This window comes from Anguilla rostrata, chromosome 13 (genome assembly GCF_018555375.3).
Source record: "Anguilla rostrata isolate EN2019 chromosome 13, ASM1855537v3, whole genome shotgun sequence".
NCBI classification, from domain to species: domain Eukaryota; kingdom Metazoa; phylum Chordata; class Actinopteri; order Anguilliformes; family Anguillidae; genus Anguilla; species Anguilla rostrata.
In genome coordinates, this window is record NC_057945.1 from 29,448,606 (window position 1) to 29,467,175 (window position 18,570).

An 18,570-nucleotide genomic window follows, 5' to 3' on the forward strand; every position below is an offset into this window, starting at 1 on the left:
CATTTATGACTTGAAAATAACATGATTAATTGTGGTAAATTCAGAGGAAAGCCAGCAACCAAATAGAAGTGTTCACAGAATGAATGCGCTGCACCTGTGCAAATTATTCCACCCCCTACAAAACAACATCCAACATTACTCAACAGAACCAGAAAACAGTTGGTTATCATATCATTTTCACTGGCACAATCTTCAGACCCTTAGTCTCCAAGGCAACTGGAGGCTATTCCTCTGGAGAAACCAAGGTTTGTGTTGGCATAGCAACAACAGACACCTCTTTCTTCACATGGAATGTCCTAATGAGGTTTTGAAAGGTTCAGATGATGTTTACAATGGCATGTGAATTTTTCCAGAGAATAAATGGGGGAAGAAAATAATTTGAATAGGCAACCATTTGCAATATGCAAATGTTATATGTGGTGCATGCTACTGCTGCCGTGGCGCTTGGGCTTGCGTGGGGGACCACGTGCAGGAAGTGAGAAAGATCAGAGCGTTTGAGCATGTGGGTGGTGTTGTCACGCTGGTTGAATATTGAGCAAGTGCAAACAGCCATTGTTTCTGTGGGGGGAAAACCTTTTTTCCTTTCCTGAAATGTTTTACTGTTATATCATAGACTAACAAACTTGCCAAGAATCAAAAATGATCCTAAAAGAGGAAAAAGAGACAGATTCACAGCATGACACTATTGAAAGGATGACAGAGTATACTCCATTTGTATGTTTGTTTGTTTTTCAGATAGATGCCTAAGAACATCAGGATGGCCATGTGTTTTATGTTTGATCAATACATGCTAATATCTAAATAGTTTTTAGTGCATAGCAATGTATTTGGACAAAAAATGTAATCTTAGTCACATGCCTTTGAACATATGTCATTCCATGTATACCAGCCATAGTTGTACTGTGAGCCCAGTATAATAAATGCTAACATATAATAATTCAGTTTTGTTGATTCAGAAGTACTAAAAGATTTTCAGTCTATAAGAAAAGTATTTCTCAACATCAGGTTTTTTCTTTGGCTCAGCACTACTAGCACCCACATTGGCCCTTTTCAGATGCGATTGGATACCCCTGCACTACATTTTAAGTGGTTTTCATTTCCCTACAGGAAGCTGCAGTTAAATATATTATCACATGAAACGTACAAAATTGCACTATTTTTGGCACCACAATTTTACATTTGTAAAGTGGTATACATTTAGTCTAGTCTACTTAAAAGCAAATTATAGTCATTTTATACCGCATAAAGCAATATTCGGTATAAATATATATGGGTCAAAGGGGTAGTGAAATCAATTAATTTATTACAGGATGTTGAAGAGAACAATGTTCATGAGTGCCTCCAGGCTCATGCCAGAATTGAGCATGTGATGTTCAGTAACAGATATACATGTATGTTTTTACACTTGTGACAAATTGGTATCAATATGATTACACCTTGAGGCTGGAATAGCCGCTTCTAGCTTTATGCCCATAGCACACAGTAGTACTTGTTCAGCTCCTGGTGTATATGGCTTCACAATGCACTCTCTCCAGTGTGCCCTCCTTCAGTTCCAGCCACACCCACACACCACATTGTGCATTTAGCCTTCGGTAGCAGCTTGTATGAATCATCAAACCTAGTCAATCAAGCTGGCGTGAAAAGAACTTAAGGAAATTAACTGTATGGCTTACAGACATTTCACTGAAGAATGTGGCAGGGAGGGTTATCTGGGTTTTTGTCAAAGTGGAATTAGGTGTACCAAATTGTGTCCAGCTACTCTGCTATGAGTTAGATTCTCTTTCTGGTTTCTTCCACTGTCTTCAACTTCCTTGCATTCAGCCACAAATTCTGGGTATCACCATGCACATCATCTGTCTTTCTCTCCCATATTTGATACTGACTACATTATATGACCAAGCGTATCTGGGGCTGTTTCATGGTCTTGGCTAGGCCCCTTAGTTCCAGTGAAGGAAAATCTTAATGCTGCTGCCTGCAATCACATTCTAGACAATTCTGTGCTGTGCAATTCCTGTATCAGCATGGCAGTGCCCCCAGGCACACAGCGAGGTCCATATAGAAATTGTTTTGTCAAGAACTGTGTGCAAGAACTTGACTGGCCTGCACTGAGCCCTGACCTCATCCCCATCCAACATCTTTTGGATCAGTTGGAAATCCAACTGCGAGCCAGGCCCAATCAGCTCCTGTCCTCATTAATGTTCTTCTGGATGAATGTAAGCAAAACACTGCAGCAATGCGCCAACATCTAGTATAAAGCCTTCACAGAAGAGTGGAGGTTGTCATAGCAGCAGCACAAATAACAACAATCGTTTTTATATCGTCGTTGATAGTAGTTTCCTCATTTTACACCATGTCCCCTTCAAATGAACCCACATGCTTTCAATGTTTACATTTTAACAATGCACAAAAATTCAATGGGCTTACCCAGAAACACAACAGTGTCATATTATTCCTGCACTTATCAATCAAATTTATTTATTTATTTAGCACAATTCTATATCTAGAGGTTATTTAGCATTACAGCTTTAGGTTAAATTTATATTTAGCAGACACTAGTATCCAGAGCACCAAACATAGCTTGCATTGTTCTAAATATAGATATTTACTGAATAAATTCAGGTTAAGTACCTGGCTCAGAAGTACAATAACAGGGTTCCAACTGGTAGTTGAACCTCCAGCCTTGGAGTTGTAAGACCACATCCCTAACCAGTATGCTATGCTGTTGCCTTCTATAAGGCAGTAATAGTTAATGAGCTCCTTTAGATAAACTAGTTTTTCCCTCATTAACATCATTCAACTTCCTCTGTTTTGACAACCCAAATACTCTCAGGTGTACAGAAAAACAGTTCCTTTTTTAAGGAGAGAATTGTTGGCTATTTTTCCGTAGGTAGGATACATTTTTATTTTGTGTGACTTTTCAGAAAGCCCAAAAATTGTTCAACCAAGCTGCCTAGACTTACATTTCATTACATTATCCCCACTACCCCAGCAGAGATACACTGTGCATGCATTCAGCACGAGACAGCATTGCCAGCACGGTAGTCATCACATAACGTTATCATTCTTGAGATGGAAAGCTGAAAAATACAATTAAGATTGTAATCTAGGAAATGTGTTCCATTACCGTAGACTACTTGTTTACTCTGTGTGAGATATGGGTCTATAGCTCAAAATACTGGCACTAACTTGCCATCTCCTGTAAAGTATTGCTGCTTGCAACACCAGACAGTGAATTTACAGATTTATAGATGTTATGTGCTATGAATATATGAGTCACTTAAACATTGAAAATGTTCCACTGAAATTTTATTGACTGCAGCAGCCCTTTTAAGGTTTGATCCTGCCTACAGAAGAATCCTGTCACATCCTGTAGCAACAGGAAGTTCACAAATAGTCATAGCCTACAGTTTGTTCGATCACTTAATGAACAATGAAACACAGTACACATTCTGGCTTTTCTCTCTATGAACAATGGCAATGCATATGGAAATTTTTTCTGTAAGAGAAGTATTGCCTTGCCAAGATGTGCATGGTTGCAAGGTAACGTAAGCAGCAACCATTGTTTATGAAATAAGTGTCTGTCTATTTAGTTTGTACAGATTTACTCACATTCATATTTTTCAACGCACAATCTGACCATCGACAAATAAGAATACGGAAATGTGTACTATTGAAATGTGTACTATCTTGTCTTCGTCCTATCTTTTTTTTTTTTTTACTAATGTTATAATGACAGCCTGTCAGACCATCGATACTTTAGCTCCCTCTTGTGTATGCCCCCTTTTCTACAATTGCAAAATCACCTGACTTCAAATGGCACAGAGAAGTGTTTACGGTTAAGGGAACGCTAATGTACAGAAATAAAACAGATATTCATATGCAACATAAATTTTAGCGTAAAATATTTATGCAGACATAAAAATCTCTTGCATTTCTAGAAAGAAATCGTTTATCACAGACATGCGCAGTGACTTTACGCCTTGAACGTATGAGGTGTCTCTGACGTATAGACGCAAGTAAAGAATACGTCAGCGCGTGGAACCAGCGGTCTGCTTGGCTGGTAGTAAGGTGAGTTTGTGTGTTCAGTTTTCATGTTGTAGTTAGCTTGCTAGTTTGCATACTAGGATTGTGCATGACCAAAATACATTTTAACGGTATATTGTACCCTGAACATTATTGTGCTTATATTATGTGGCAGATTATTAGCTATTGATCGCCTAAATAGGATAATTTACGTGAGGCGGGTATCGAGTTGGTTTACACTTAGCACGCCGTTTCTTCATAATTGCAGCTAATCTTAGCTTTCTAACGCTAAACTTGTAAGATTTGCTCACTTCAAGTTTCAGACAGACTTCGACTTGTTAGTTATTTGACTGCTGTAACACTGCATAGCTAACGTTAGGTAAATACTGAAATGTAACGTTAGTTACGTGGACTATCAGCCCTCCTGATATTAAACACTGCCTTTGCATGTAGTCTGCTTGCTGGATGACTAGCTAGATTTGATGAGATCATTTAGGCTACTTTCTTGGTTAATTGTTCATTGCAAATTTAATGTTTTAATAGTTTACTATATCCTATAATAGTTTTGGCATTTAACGTTAGATCTATGTATGTAACCCGATTAGTATTTATATGTTCCAGTTTCGTTTTCTTTTTGGAAGTGAGAAGCAAAGATGTATCGTCCCAAGCCCACCCTAAGAGACCGACAGCACCTGTACAAGTTGATAATAAGTCAACTTTTGTATGATGGATACACCAACATCGCCAACTGTTTGATCAGCGAGGTGAAGCCGCAAAGCGTGGTGTCGCCCTCTGAGCAACTTATGCAGCTTGCCAAGATGGGTAAGGTTTGGGTAGGACAGTAGATACTGGATAGTTTATCTGATGTATGAAAAATATTAGGCTAACTCAAAATGCTGATGCTTCCAAATGAAGAATATCTTCCCTGCCTGGTACTAGAGTGCTTACTTTACTTTTACATTTGCATTTGAAAAAGGCTGAGGCCTTGCACAGTGCACTGTACTGTGGAATTGTTGAATCCTTGGCTGAAAGTCTCCCTAAGAATCCTGGGTCTTTGTTGTACTCATTTGTGTTAATGTACAATATTCACATTCAACTGAATACCTTCAAACAAACTAATAGGCTACCATTAAGACTTTGACCCTGAATACAGAACAGGCGATGCTTCTTTAAAAAAAACAAAACAAAAAAAGACTGCACACCCAGAAATCCAGTAATCCCACGGTGAACTTCTCCATTGTGTTTGTAAATAAAGGCCTGGGGTTGTCTGGGGTGTTGCTACCTCAGTATGATGAAGGGCTTCCATGTTGGGTTCTCAGGGATGGAGAATGATGACAGCGCTGTGCAGTACGCCATTGGCCGCTCTGACACGGTGGCGCCTGGCACCGGGATCGACCTGGAGTTTGACGCGGACGTGCAGACCATGTCCCCCGAGGCGTCGGAGTACGAGACGTGCTACGTGACCTCGCACAAGGGCCCGTGCCGCGTGGCCACCTACAGCAGAGACGGGCAGCTCATCGCCACCGGCTCAGCGGACGCGTCCATTAAGATCCTGGACACGGAGCGCATGCTGGCTAAGAGCGCCATGCCCATCGAGGTGCGGCCCTGCCCTAAAGGATAAGAGAGAACATCGATTGAGCCGATTAAAATTTGTACACCTGAAAGATGAAAGTAGAGAATCTCTTCTGCTTTCGGTCCTTTTTTTGGTGTAAAAATGGCAGAGCAGCAGTGTTTCCCCTGCCATTAAACAATAGTGGAGCATTGTTGTTTCAGGAACTGGGAGTGCTGCTGGTCAGTACACACAAGGCCCACGCATTAACTCTAGTATGTCTGTTTTATGCCATGGCTTGCATTTCATACAGTTGCCACTTTGAGCTGCAAGAGCTTGCATTGTAAGCTGTACAGGTTTAGACTTTATTTTTTATAAATGGATTAGTCAGTGTTGCTCTGTAAAAATTAGCAGCGTCTTTGAGTCTGCATTTGTCTCTCAGGTGATGATGAACGAGACAGCCCAACAGAACATGGAGAACCACCCTGTGATCCGCACTCTGTATGATCACGTCGATGAGGTCACCTGTCTGGCCTTCCACCCCACAGAACAGATCTTGGCCTCTGGGTCACGTGACTACACCCTCAAACTGTTTGACTACTCCAAGCCCTCTGCAAAGAGAGCCTTTAAGCACATACAGGTTGGTTGCATGCCACATTTTTCTGTGGTATTACCTGTGAAATGCCAATAGATGCTTTTCTCATAATAGCCGCGTTTCCACTGCAGGAACTGTACCCCGGAACTAGGAACCTTTTGAGGAACTCAGTGCGTTTCGACCGCAGGAACTAGGGTCTAAATTAAGTTTCGGGGACTTTATTTTACCCCCAAAAAAGTCCCTGCTCGGGGGGTAGTACTTTCCAAAAGTACCGGAACTTTTGGGGTGGGGCGCAAGCGCTGAAAATTTCTGATTGGTCGACGACTCGCAGTGTTTTATTTCAACCGCCATTTTAAAAGATCTGCAGCCGCAAACCGATTTATTTTCATAATAACTTGAAATCAAACTTGCATGTTATGCGGCGCAGTAGCCTACTTTTGGTTATAGCTTGCCAACATCTTGGAATTATAACATGTGTGCTCTTCTGTTCTAGCAGTAACTTTGAAGGAAAGCAAACGGTGGCCGTGCCACTGTTAATTAAAATTTTCACGCAAGTCCAAGTTTTCGTTCTATTCTTGTCATTTTGCGATTAGCCTATATGGAATTGACGATGAGAAAGTAATCAATTCAACAGCAAATTGTTTACAACGTGTGCATGTTTTCTGCTGTTGTTGCCAGTTATTTGTGGAATGTGAATGCATTCTGTCGCCTCGGATGTCAAGACATGAAAGTGAGTTTGCATAAAAACATAATGAATGTGTTTGAGAGGATATATAAAACAGTTATAATCTGACTATTGGCCTGTTCTATCCTGTTTGTTGCATAACAACGGTCCAAGTCGAACTACCAATGAGAGTTTTGCTTGACAACGGTAAAATAATGTGCCCAAATGGCCATGGAAGAATATTTCAATTCCAGGTGATTAAGTCGATAAAAGTCAATAAATACTAAAGTAACCAGTGTACAAGTGGAATAAACCCCTCTGGGCTGTCCCGTTATTGGAAAATAACGTACTTCGGTGGCAGTATGGAGTATGGAGAAGAAATCAGAAATCGACAGATGGACCGTCGGCGACGTCGCTTTTTCATACGTCAGTGGACTAATTTGCCTAATCGTAGTGGGACCTTAGACCGCGGTGGAAACGCAGACAACAGTGGGCTGAAGGAACCTTTTAGTTCCTTGAAAAGTAGTTCCTGGGACTAAAAGTTCCGGGTACTTTGGGTGGAAACGCGGCTTATGTCAAAACTACTTTTCCCAGCTCTTCATTCAATTTTTTTTCTTGTCCTCCACAAGGAAGCAGAAATGCTGCGGTCCATCTCTTTCCACCCATCAGGCGACTTCCTGTTGGTGGGAACGCAGCATCCAACCCTGCGTCTGTACGACGTGAACACCTTCCAGTGCTACGTGTCCTCCAACCCCCGGGACCAGCACACGGACACCATCTCCGGCGTCTGCTACAACCCCAGCGCCAACAGCTACGTCACCTGCAGCAAGGACGGCAGCATCAAGCTGTGGGACGGCGTGTCCAACCGGTGCGTGGCAACCTTCGACAAGGCGCACGACGGGGCCGAGGTCTGCTCGGCCGTCTTCTCCAAGAACTCCAAATACATCCTGTCAAGTGGCAAGGACTCGGTGGCTAAGCTGTGGGAAATCTCCACGGGCAGGACACTGGTTAAGTACACAGGTGAGCTTCTCCCTTCACGCCAGGAGTGTAGTGATATACATTTCAGCTCATGTGGTATTTTAACTGTGCTTTGCACCTACCAGCTGGTTTTTTTTTAAGCATACAGCAAATTGTTTTAGGTTTACCAGTAGATATACTCTCCACATTGAATTTGCAGTTTCAGTTTTACACTGAATTTGTAGTACTGTGCATGCTAGTAATGTTAAAATGCACAACTTAGTGTTTTGCAACCATACAAAACCCAGGGAACCCTGAAATAGGATGTTGTTTGCAGCAGAGCATTGCAGCCTTGCTTGCATGGTGTTCTTGAAATGTAATTGTGCCTTTTACCAAGGGGCATCTCCTGGCACAGTTTGGTACTGTTGGATCTGTGCTGGCGCTGTTTGGTCCTGTTGGGTCTGTGCTGGCGCAGTTTGGTACTGTTGGGTTTGTGCTGGCACAATTTGGTCCTTTTGGGGCTGTACTGGCACAATTTGGACCTCTTGTGTCTGTGCTGGCACAGTTTGGACCTGTTGGGTCTGTGCTGGCATAGTTTGGTCCTGTTGGGTCTGTGCCTGTGCAGTTTTGACCTGTTGTGTCTGTGCTAGCACAGTAAGCAGATATCTCTTTTCTTGGCAGGTGCCGGGCTGAGTGGGCGTCAGATGCACCGCACCCAGGCTGTGTTTAACCACACTGAGGACTACGTGCTGCTGCCCGACGAGCGGACCATCAGCCTCTGCTGCTGGGACTCGCGCTCGGCCGAGAGGAAGAACCTCCTCTCCCTTGGTCACAACAACATTGTGCGCTGCATTGTGCACTCCCCCACCAACCCCGGCTTCATGACCTGCAGTGACGACTTCAGGGCGCGGTTCTGGTACCGCCGTACAACGACAGACTGAGATGCCCCCTCCTCAGACCGAAATATGGCCTCAGTGGTTTTGTTGTAGTCATGGTTACTCACCTATCCCTCTGTGTGCTGCACATAGTTCTGAAAGGGCAAGGTTGATGCTGACTAGTTAAGTGTCACTTAAAGCTCTTCATTGCAAGAGGCTTTACTTCAGGTGTTTAGTTGGGTACACAGCTGTCCTTTCACTGTCAAATGACACTTGGCAGAATCACTGCTAGGGGGTGCTGTTTTACAACTGAATGCTATGATTCATTCTGTCATGGCTTTGTTATTTCTGTCAAGGTAGTGTGTTAGGCAGTTGATCTTGAAGTGGCAACAGAACTGTAGATCAGTAGATTGGAATGCTGAATTTAATGATAAGACTTTTTTTAAATGTCACCTGAGTGGAACTGATCTCGAGAACATAAATTGCCTTTTGTATTTTTTATTTTTTGTCTATTCAAGAAAATTATTTCTGGTAGTCAGTTTTTAAGAATTGGTGTGGCACAACTTTTAAACTACATATTTGTCCATCTGTAATCCGTGATATAAAATGGTTTTATTAAAAAAAATTCTGCTAATGGTGGTTTTTGTCTTTTTGTTACCTCTAGAATACACTAATTTTGCTGATTATCTGGGTGAGTTACCTTTTTAATATTGAGCTCCACTGACAGAAAAAGAATGTACTAATGGCAGAATATATTTAACTAGTGAGCTCCAAAACATTTGAGATATTTTTATTGGTTTGGTTCTGTACTTCACAATTTTAGATTTGTAATAATACAATTCACAAGTAGTGCATATTCTCTTATTTAAGGGCATTGTTATACAGTTTGGTTTCATGTATAAATTACAGCACTTTCTATACATATTCCCCCACTTCAGGGCACCATAATGTTTAGGACATATTAATGTTATGTAGTCATGTTTTGTACTTTGTTGCATATCCTTTGCATGCAATGACTGCTTGAAGTCTGTGACTCATGGACATCACCAGGTGCTGAGTACCTTCATTGGTGATGCTCTGTCAGGTCCGTACTGCTGCCATTTTCAGCTCCTGCTTGCTTTGGAGGCTTGTTGCCTGAACAAAAAAACTTAAGGCAACAAGCCTCCAAAGGAGTTTCTCAAAGCCAAAAACTGAAAGATTATTGACTGACCAAGTAATTCACCTGATCTGAATCCCTTGGTCAGTCAATAATCTTTCAGTTTTTGGCTTTGAGAAACTCCTTTGTTGCTTTGGCAGTATGTTTGGGATCACTGTCTGTAGGATGAAGCTCCACCAATGTGTTTGGAAGCGTTAAGGTTGAACTTGGAAATAAGATGCTTCTGTACACTTCAGAATTCATTCTGGTGCTGCTATCCGCAGTTATATTATTAATGACGACAGGTGACCCAGTACCTGTAGCAGTCATACATGGCCAAACCATAACATCCCCACAACCATGTTTCTTTGTGGCCCTCCACCCTTTGCTCTTGCCATCACTTTGATACAAGTGAATCATGGTCTTATCTGTCCACAAGACCTTTTTACAGAACTCTGCAGGCTCCTGGTTTGTGACCAACTACTGGTTTCCATCTTGCAGCGTAGCCTTAGTGGTTCTGTTTGTAAAGTCTTCTGTGGACAGTCACTGACACATCCACGGCAGCTGTTTGGGTGGTTTTCTTTATTGTGGTGAGAATTATTCAGTAATTAACTGTATAATATTTTTTCATTTATTTATTTTGTAATCTTGTGTTGGTATATAAACCTGATGAAACATAATGATAATTTGTTCACCTTCAGTCAGGCATAAGGTAAGCGAACCTCCCCTGCTGAAGTTAGACTGTGTTGGCAGTTTAGTGACTGCTTAAAGAAAACTTCTGGATACTTACAGAAGTCCTGCCATATCTCCCAGTGAACCCTTCCTGCTGGCTTGTAATAGGCACACCATCTCTTCATGACATTGCTAGTCTTATATGGCCAATTTCCTGGCTGATTTGTTGAACAGAACAGCCTGCTTAATGGTCTGACGTGCTGGAGTGAACCACGCTACAGTTTCTAAAGTATTTTAAAGGAACGGAAGGCTTTTGTTAGTGTGAATAGGGAAAATTTTTCAGATGTTACTGTGATCTCCATTTGTTGAAACAAGAAAGTCCCTTCATATGTGGTCATGTATGGGGGATTTCCTTGTTGGACTTTGCATGCTAATATGTGATTTTTTTATTTTTTGGCTTAGCTTTTACATATGTCCATTATTTTTAAATGGACTCAGTTTTTTTTTCTCACTGTTCCATGTGGAAATTTGTAATGGAGACCAGCACAAGTCTCTGGAGCTCTAGTTTTTTCAGTCCCTGAATGAATGAACACCCAGACATTTTTTACACTCAAAGGAGGAACAGAGATTATTTCATTATTTGGTAATATTCGTTGTGTGATTTGAAAGTTTTTTGTTTTGAATCAAAGAATGTTGGTCACTGTGACCGTGACCAACTGAATCATCAGAGTAAAAACATTTCACATAATGTGGTGGGTTATGAACTGAAGCTCAGAAATGAAATCTCGATTTGTTTCTCACGCCACTGTTTCTAAAATTATAATGCTTAGCTTTCGAGAACCAGGTGTCTTTAATCAAAGGAAGTATGCTTAATAGGTACCAAGCACACCATTAACATCTGAGTGAGAGAGTTTAGGCTGACCTCAAACTGGGTTAGTTTTCAAGGTATTAATTAGCCTTCTGTATTCATTAATCCGTTCACCATTTTTTTCTTTTTTCTTTTTCTAGAAGGACAAAAATGTTCAGCTTCATCTCTTGGGAACACTAATATAGTTGTATCATAAAAGAGATTTACATCACTGTTACATAGTTCAGGCTCCTGTCACCTCAAAGACTTCATTCTACCCCCTCACTAGCTGTGAGTTCAGTGCCTCTTTGTGTTGTCTTGACAACAAACACCAGGGGCTAGAGAATTCATGCTTTTTAAATAAGTGACCAAAATAAATCTGTTAGACCTGTCACATACTTGAGGGGGAATAGAAGCTCACTGGTGACTCAAAAGGAGTCAAATAAATTAAAGTGCTACAGGATTTGCTGGGAGTATCAATCAGAATGGAAAAAATTTAAGTACAATCATATTACTTAGTTCTGCTTAATGTGTGAACATACGTGCATGTTTGTGAAAAGAGGTTTGTGAATTGCTGCAGAGAACAGGAGAGAAGGACAGAGAAAGTAAGAGAGGAGTGAGTGGGGGTTGCATCCAGCCAACAGGGACGCAGGGAAACAAATCTGTCATGAATGCATGCGTGTTAGCCCCGCCCACAGTTGTAAAGTGTCTGAGTCTCAGTGACAAGTTAGACAATGTGTTTGAGAGAGAGGGGGAGACGGCAAGCCTTGAGTTCACACTGCAGTTCTTCAGTCCCTGTCATGGTAGAGACCTCCTGGAAACTGTGAACCAGACTTTTGAAGAGCCTCTGTTCCCGTTTTTGAGGATATTGTGGGTTCTTGCTTCTCAAAAATGGAGGTGGGTGAAACTCTGGCTTTGATGTTAAGATTCATTGAAATTCCTTGCTTGTGGATGTTCGCTGAAATTGTGTTTCATTCTCCATTTGATCTGATGTTTCATACATTACGCTGTTTGACCCAGAGTACTTCCCAAAACTTCCCTGAATGGTTGTAAGCTGTGATATTTTTATTGTATTTTCTTTTAAATCATGCCTGTTCAGAGCATTATTTTAAATTTTACTTTAAAATTGTATTTTTGATTGTAAACGAACAATTGCTTAAGTTTAAAATGAAGCTGTCAGCTACATTGCCCATTTCACACAGACTCCTTACCTTTCTCTCTGTCTCTCCCTCTCTCTCTATCACACACACACACGCACACACAGTTCTGTGTAACCCGATAGTGTTTCTCCTGAAGGAGAGAGCTGAGAATGGGGCTTTCAGGAGCTCATTAACCTGTACTTCTGGGAAGCTGTGAAATCAGACTGTCGAAGAGTGAGACAGGGAAATAGATAATGGTGTTGCTTGGGAGATGCGTCCAGGGAGTTTTTCCCAGTCTTTTATTCAATGGGCTTTGCCTGAAAGCACTATTGTTCAAACTAGGCATCTGACATTCATTTGTCAAGGAAGTGTGCATCTGTAAAAAAAGGAAGTTGCAAAGAAGTGTGTATTTCAATTTTTAATGGCGCTCATCAGTCACCACTGAACTACATTTATTATGTGTCTGTCACATTTGCTCTCAAAGTTCTCTCATTAAGGACCAGTGCAATGTCATAGATTCATCCGGATTTTACGGATTTCATGGCAATTCAGTATCATAGCCTGCTTCACATTAAACGCGTGCACTTTCTCTAAACCATAGTTGTGGGCAGCCTGACACCCAGATGTTCGGTGCGAAAGATTCTCTTCTGCGATGATTGTGGAGCACTTCTAGGCTGGCCTGGTGTCGGGAACAAGTTCCTGTTCTGTCTGTCAGTCTCCAGATGTCTGTCTCCAGGTGCCTGTCCAGCATGTTGGCTCGTTAGCCCCAGCTGGGCTCGGCCTGTCACAGGCTGGAGTGGATACGGCAAGAATTTCTATGGAATTCAGGAGAAAGTTTCATGGCTTACAGCTGGTACTTGTGGAGAAAATGACCTCCGTGAACATTTATAATCTCTCTGAGGTCATAAGTCATTGTTTACTGGTGAAACGGAAGCCTTGCATTGCTAATTATTGGATACGTATTTATCTGTGACTTTTAAAAAAAAGCATTGCTCTTTGATTTGCACATTGAGACATATCGGCTACGGTACTGGATAATCCTACTTTTGCAGACAATTTCTCTTCTACAGTAAAGTGTTTCTCAATGGTTGTCTGGTAAATTTTCAGATGGAAAATACCACACTGGGGAAAGAATATGGAACAAAGATGAGTTCACTTTTGCACTGCAGTGAAAATTGATTGCCATGGTTCCTGAGTCCTTAACTCTAACATCTGCCTGGTTACATTTGAGTTGAGAATCGGAAAAATACACAAATGCATGATTGCATCTTTACCATATTCTGAGAACATGGTTTCAAATTTACATCCAGCATCCCCATTGAAGATATCCTAAGGAAAAAGCATCAAATGCTTTACTTTTGAAGCCTTACTTTTCTTTCCATTGTTAATACCATTAACATTGAGAGAAGAGGGGCTACTGTAGAATACTGGGCAAGCCCAGAGACTCTGTTCAAGTGCATTTTCAAAATGCAGATGTCTTTACATATTAACTTACTATGGATGAGCAAGTATATTTCTGTGAGAAAAATTGTCCCATCCCCAGGAACCGTGTGTCAGTCAGGCCTCGGAAGCATCAGAGATAGCAATGTGTCTATTTTTGACACCAGGAAGCAAAAGTTGATGGAAAGTCATGAGCAGCAATGGAACTAGAAGCTGCTGATGCTGTGTCTGCATGAAAGCATGCTATGACCTAAGTCCCACTCAAGAAAGTCCACCCTTACCTACAAACTAATTCTCATATTTCACTGTGCCCCTTCTCAGAAATCAGTCTTTCACAGTGGAAATAAAAAATAGCAATGGTGTTCTCAGTGGCATTTCTATGCATCAAAATATAAATACTGTCCGCATCTGTCCCTCTAGAAGTGGCTAAATAAATAGAGATGGATATCTGACTGAGGTTCTCTGCTTCTCTGATCTGGACTGAAACATTTTCTTTGGCGTCCCACCTGCCCTTCATGGTGACATGCAAAAGCAGGAAACAGCATTTTCTTTTCCCGAAGATGATATATAAGAATAAAAAGTTATTTTAGTAAATTTGCTAATTATTATTTGTACTTGCATTGTACATTTGCTCATTACAATTTAAAAAATAAATATTTTCCATTACATCAATGACAGATTTTTTTTCTTTATGGCAAAGGTATCATTAAAAAGCTGTAAAATTCTGTGGTAGCTGGTGTGGTCAGTGGCAGTGGCCAAGTTGAGAAATGACGCATCGCAGCAAAACAGCTCACGAACTGACGCAGCTCTTCCTGGAGCAGAGGAGAAGAGCTGAGCAGGAAGGGGTTTGTTTGGTGTGCGGTGAGCAGTTGACCACAGAAAAAAGCAGAAGACAAGGGAGGGCAGGAAGTCTGCTGTTAAATAAAACCAGAGGGTGAGCTGGAGATAAGCAACGCTTCACCAGGAGGCCATCGCAGCCAGGCAGTGCACTGTTGTGTTCATAGAGCCACCCCTGCAGATAAGGGCATCAGTATGCACAGCATTTATTCACCAAATATTTAATTTGCTTTTGTTATTACTTTGTTGGTGTTTGTGAAACAGCACATTCTCAACCCAAAAGTGTCCTTGTAAATGTGTTTGGGTGATCTTGATGGTAACCCCACAGCATTTTCAGCTTTGAAATTTTCATGCTATGTGCTATTAGCGTTTTCTTAGTAGTGGTTTGATAACTCCCCCAGGTTTTTTATTTTTATTTTTTTAAAGCAGCTCATGAAGAAAGGGAAAGGGATAGGCTATTTTTTATTGTCAGCCTCCTACATAAAGTAAAATGCCAGTAAGAGAAAAGAAAATAAAGTTCATAAAAGCATATTGCATAATTTTGTCTGTCATGTCTTTTATACCAACACTTATGCTACCACACATCCCTCACTCAAATTCCCAAGCAAACCTTTGAAATTCCCCTAAAATGTTAGTCATAACAGAGGAAATTCCCTTCAAACCAAAAATTAATATTAACCCCTGGCCATAAGGCACTCAGGTCTAACAAACACATCCAATAAACAAAAATCATGGGTTCTTCTCTGAAAAAAATCACAATCATTTTTAACAGACACACATACACACACACCACATGCACCACACGAACTGATAATAAATTAATCTACTTTCTAATACACATGCAGGTTACGAGTGAAAACATTTGGTTTTTAAAAAAGAAAAAAAAAACATAAACTCAAATATGGAGCAGTTTCACCTTGAATGGTCAATTGAACAAGTAACGTTAAAAATAGATTTTATGGGTTAGTGCTATTGGCTTTTGATACATGATACCAAATGAAAAATTTTCATCCTAAATGTATCAGTGGGATTTCCCCGCTTTATTGCAGAGATATGCTATGCTGGCTTGGGTCAGTAAGTGAAGGTGGTATGGTCGACCCTTTTTGATATGTATTTTGGGGTTATGTGGGACATCTCCTGTGCAGTTTCAGTCAGGAAATAGCGTGGCAGCTGCTATGAGACTATGTCATCGACACTGCGAGGCCACAGTTCTTCTCAGTAGCGTTCTTTTTTTGTTTTGTTTTGTTTCGTTTTTGTACTGTGTTGATTCTTGTTACAGCTCAAAAACACACTTTTGGATGAGAAGCATTTCAACTTCCTGCTTTCATGTTAGGGTCAAGAAGTTGAATTTGGTCATTTTTTATATTTTAGGGATCGGATCAGATGAGACTATTGGGGAAGATGATCTATCTTCTCTATACCTAGGCCCAGCCTTTGAATCTGCAACTGTGTCTGTGGTTTTCTTGCTAACCCCAGAAGCTATTTTTGTAGAATTTGATTCAGGCTAACTTTACCTGATGCACTTTGTAAACTTGTCATGTTCCCTAGAGAAACTTTTTGTATATTCAAGATCTTATAATAATGAAAAGAATAAATAAAGGCCATAAATGATAGGAACAAAGTATACACCTCTCTCTCATTCACGCACACACACACACACACACACAGACATGCACACACATGGACACACATATATACACATGCAAACACACACACACATGTGCAGACACACATACAGTCCCCTCCAAAATATTGGAACAGCAAGGCCAATTCCTTTGTTTTTGCAATACACTGAATACATTTGGGGTTGAGATAAAAAGATGAACATGAGACAAGAGTTCAGAATTTTAGCTTTTATTTGCTGGTATTTACACCTAGATGTGTTAAACTACTTAAAACATAGCACCTTTGGTATCAGACCACCCAATTTTTAGGTGAGCAAAAGTATTGGAACAGAGAGTATTTAAGTAAATGAAAGCAAATAACACTTAATATTTGGTAGCGTATCTCTTGCTTGCAATAACTGCATCAAACCTGCGACCCATTGACATCACCAAACTGTTGCATTCTTCTTTTGTGATGCTTTTCCAGGCTTTTACTTCAGCCTCTTTCAGTTGTTGTTTGTTTCGGGGGGTTTTTCCCTTCAATCTCCTCTTCAGGTGGTGAAATGCATGCTCAATTGGGTTAAGGTATGGTGATTGACTTGGCCAGTCTAAAACCTTCCACTTTTTCTCACTAATGAAATCCTTTGTTGTGTTGGCAGTGTGTTTTGGGTCATTGTCTTGCTGCATGATGAAGTTCCTCCCAATTAGTTTGGATGCATTTCTCCATAAGTTGGCAGACAGAATGTTTTTGTAGACTTCTGAATTCATCCTGCTGCTACCATCATGAGTTACATCATCAATAAAGATTAGTGAGCCCACTCCAGAAGCAGCCATGCAAGCCCAAGCCATGACACTTCCTCCACCGTACTTCACAGATGAGCTTATATGTTTTGGGTCATGAGCAGATCCCTTCTTTCTCCACACTTTGGCCTTTCCATCACTTTGGTAGAGGTTAATCTTGGTCTCATCAGTCCATCAGTCCATGTGGCTCATCTCTGTACTTCTTTGCAAATTGTAATCTCATCTTCCGATTCTTACTACTGATGAGTGGTTTGAATCTTGTGGTATAGCCTCTATATTGCTGCTCTCTAAGTCTTCTTCGAACAGTTGATTGAGATACCTTCACCCCTGTCCTGTGGAAATTGTTTGTGATGTCACTGACTGATGTTTTGAGGTTTTTCTTCACAGCTTTCACAATGTTTCTGTCATCAACTGCTGTTGTTTTCCTTGGTCGACCTGTTCGATATCTGTTGCTCAGTACGCCAGCGGTTTCTTTCTTTTTCAGGACATTCCAGGTTGTCGTACAAGCTATCCCCAATGCTTGTGCAATGGCTCTGATCGATTTCCCCTCTTTTCTAAGTTTGCTTTTCTCCCAAAGACAGCCCTCTGGTCTTCATGTTAGTTTGTCTTTTATAACACAAATGCAGATTTCACAGGCAAAACCCAAGGCTAAAACCAAGAGTAGAAATTCAGAACTATTTATTGTTTAACCAATCAATCTAACAGGACACATCTGGGCAACAAGAAACACCTGTCAGTCACATGTTCCAATACTTTTGCTCACCTAAAAATTGGGTTGTCTGAAGGTGATATGTTCTAAGTTGTTTAACAGCTGAAATTCGGATCTGTCATCCCATGTACATCTTTTGACCTCAAACTCAATTGTCTTCAGTGTATAGCAAAAACAAAAGAATTGACCTTGCTGTTCCAATACTTTTGGAGGGGACTGTATATACACACACATACACACACACAGTGCATCTCTGGGTGTGGGAAAGTCTAGAATTTCAGTTTGCAGGTCAGTTCCTGTTCTTGTGCTCATAGGAAGAGCTTCTGAAGAATGTGTGGTGTCTTGGTCTGTCATTGACCCTCTGCACACAGTTTAAATATTTACAGCAAGCGACTGTTCATATCCCATGTGAAAATATGATATCCGACTGGTAGTTTGGACTAAGAATCCCCCTCCTTTTTGGCATGGGAACTAGCACTGTACTGGCTTATTTAGTGGCATCTCTGTATGATTTGATTATGTGTGGGAAGAGATTAGAGATTGGCTGGTCTTATAAAATGATCTGTCCCTACAGTTTGTGTTTTCTCCACTTCCTGGGCTTCTCTGTTTTGGGGTCTCTTGTTCCCCTTGATGGGGCCTCTGACTAAATGAGGGAGGAGGTGCTGACCAGTCTCAGGACACCCATGCTGTGAATAGGTCAAAGGAGAAAAGGTCAAATGGATC

The 18,570-nt window shown here is 40.9% G+C and overlaps 2 protein-coding genes across 5 annotated transcripts in view; both read left to right on the forward strand.

Moving 5' to 3' along the window:
- The first annotated feature begins 3,935 nt into the window (after positions 1 to 3,935).
- Positions 3,936 to 9,297, forward strand: cstf1 (cleavage stimulation factor, 3' pre-RNA, subunit 1). Of its 4 annotated transcripts, none has more exons than XM_064305200.1 (6): positions 3,936 to 4,068; positions 4,645 to 4,845; positions 5,343 to 5,620; positions 6,015 to 6,212; positions 7,461 to 7,851; positions 8,470 to 9,297. In XM_064305200.1, exons 2-6 carry the CDS (start codon positions 4,677 to 4,679, stop codon positions 8,727 to 8,729), a joined length of 1,296 nt encoding a protein of 431 aa, XP_064161270.1. In that variant the 5' UTR covers positions 3,936 to 4,068; positions 4,645 to 4,676; the 3' UTR covers positions 8,730 to 9,297. The 4 variants fall into 4 exon arrangements, with proteins under 4 accessions (XP_064161270.1, XP_064161272.1, XP_064161271.1 ...); XM_064305202.1 differs by having other exon boundaries at positions 3,954 to 4,068; positions 4,665 to 4,845; XM_064305201.1 differs by having other exon boundaries at positions 4,050 to 4,154.
- A 2,742-nt stretch (positions 9,298 to 12,039) lies between these two features.
- Positions 12,040 to 18,570, forward strand: part of cass4 (Cas scaffold protein family member 4) — a 16,204-nt gene continuing 9,673 nt past the window's right edge. Inside the window, exon 1 of the mRNA XM_064306453.1 lies at positions 12,040 to 12,214. Coding sequence (XP_064162523.1) covers positions 12,209 to 12,214 — 6 coding nt within the window. The 5' untranslated portion in view covers positions 12,040 to 12,208. The remainder of the gene's footprint in view (positions 12,215 to 18,570) is intronic.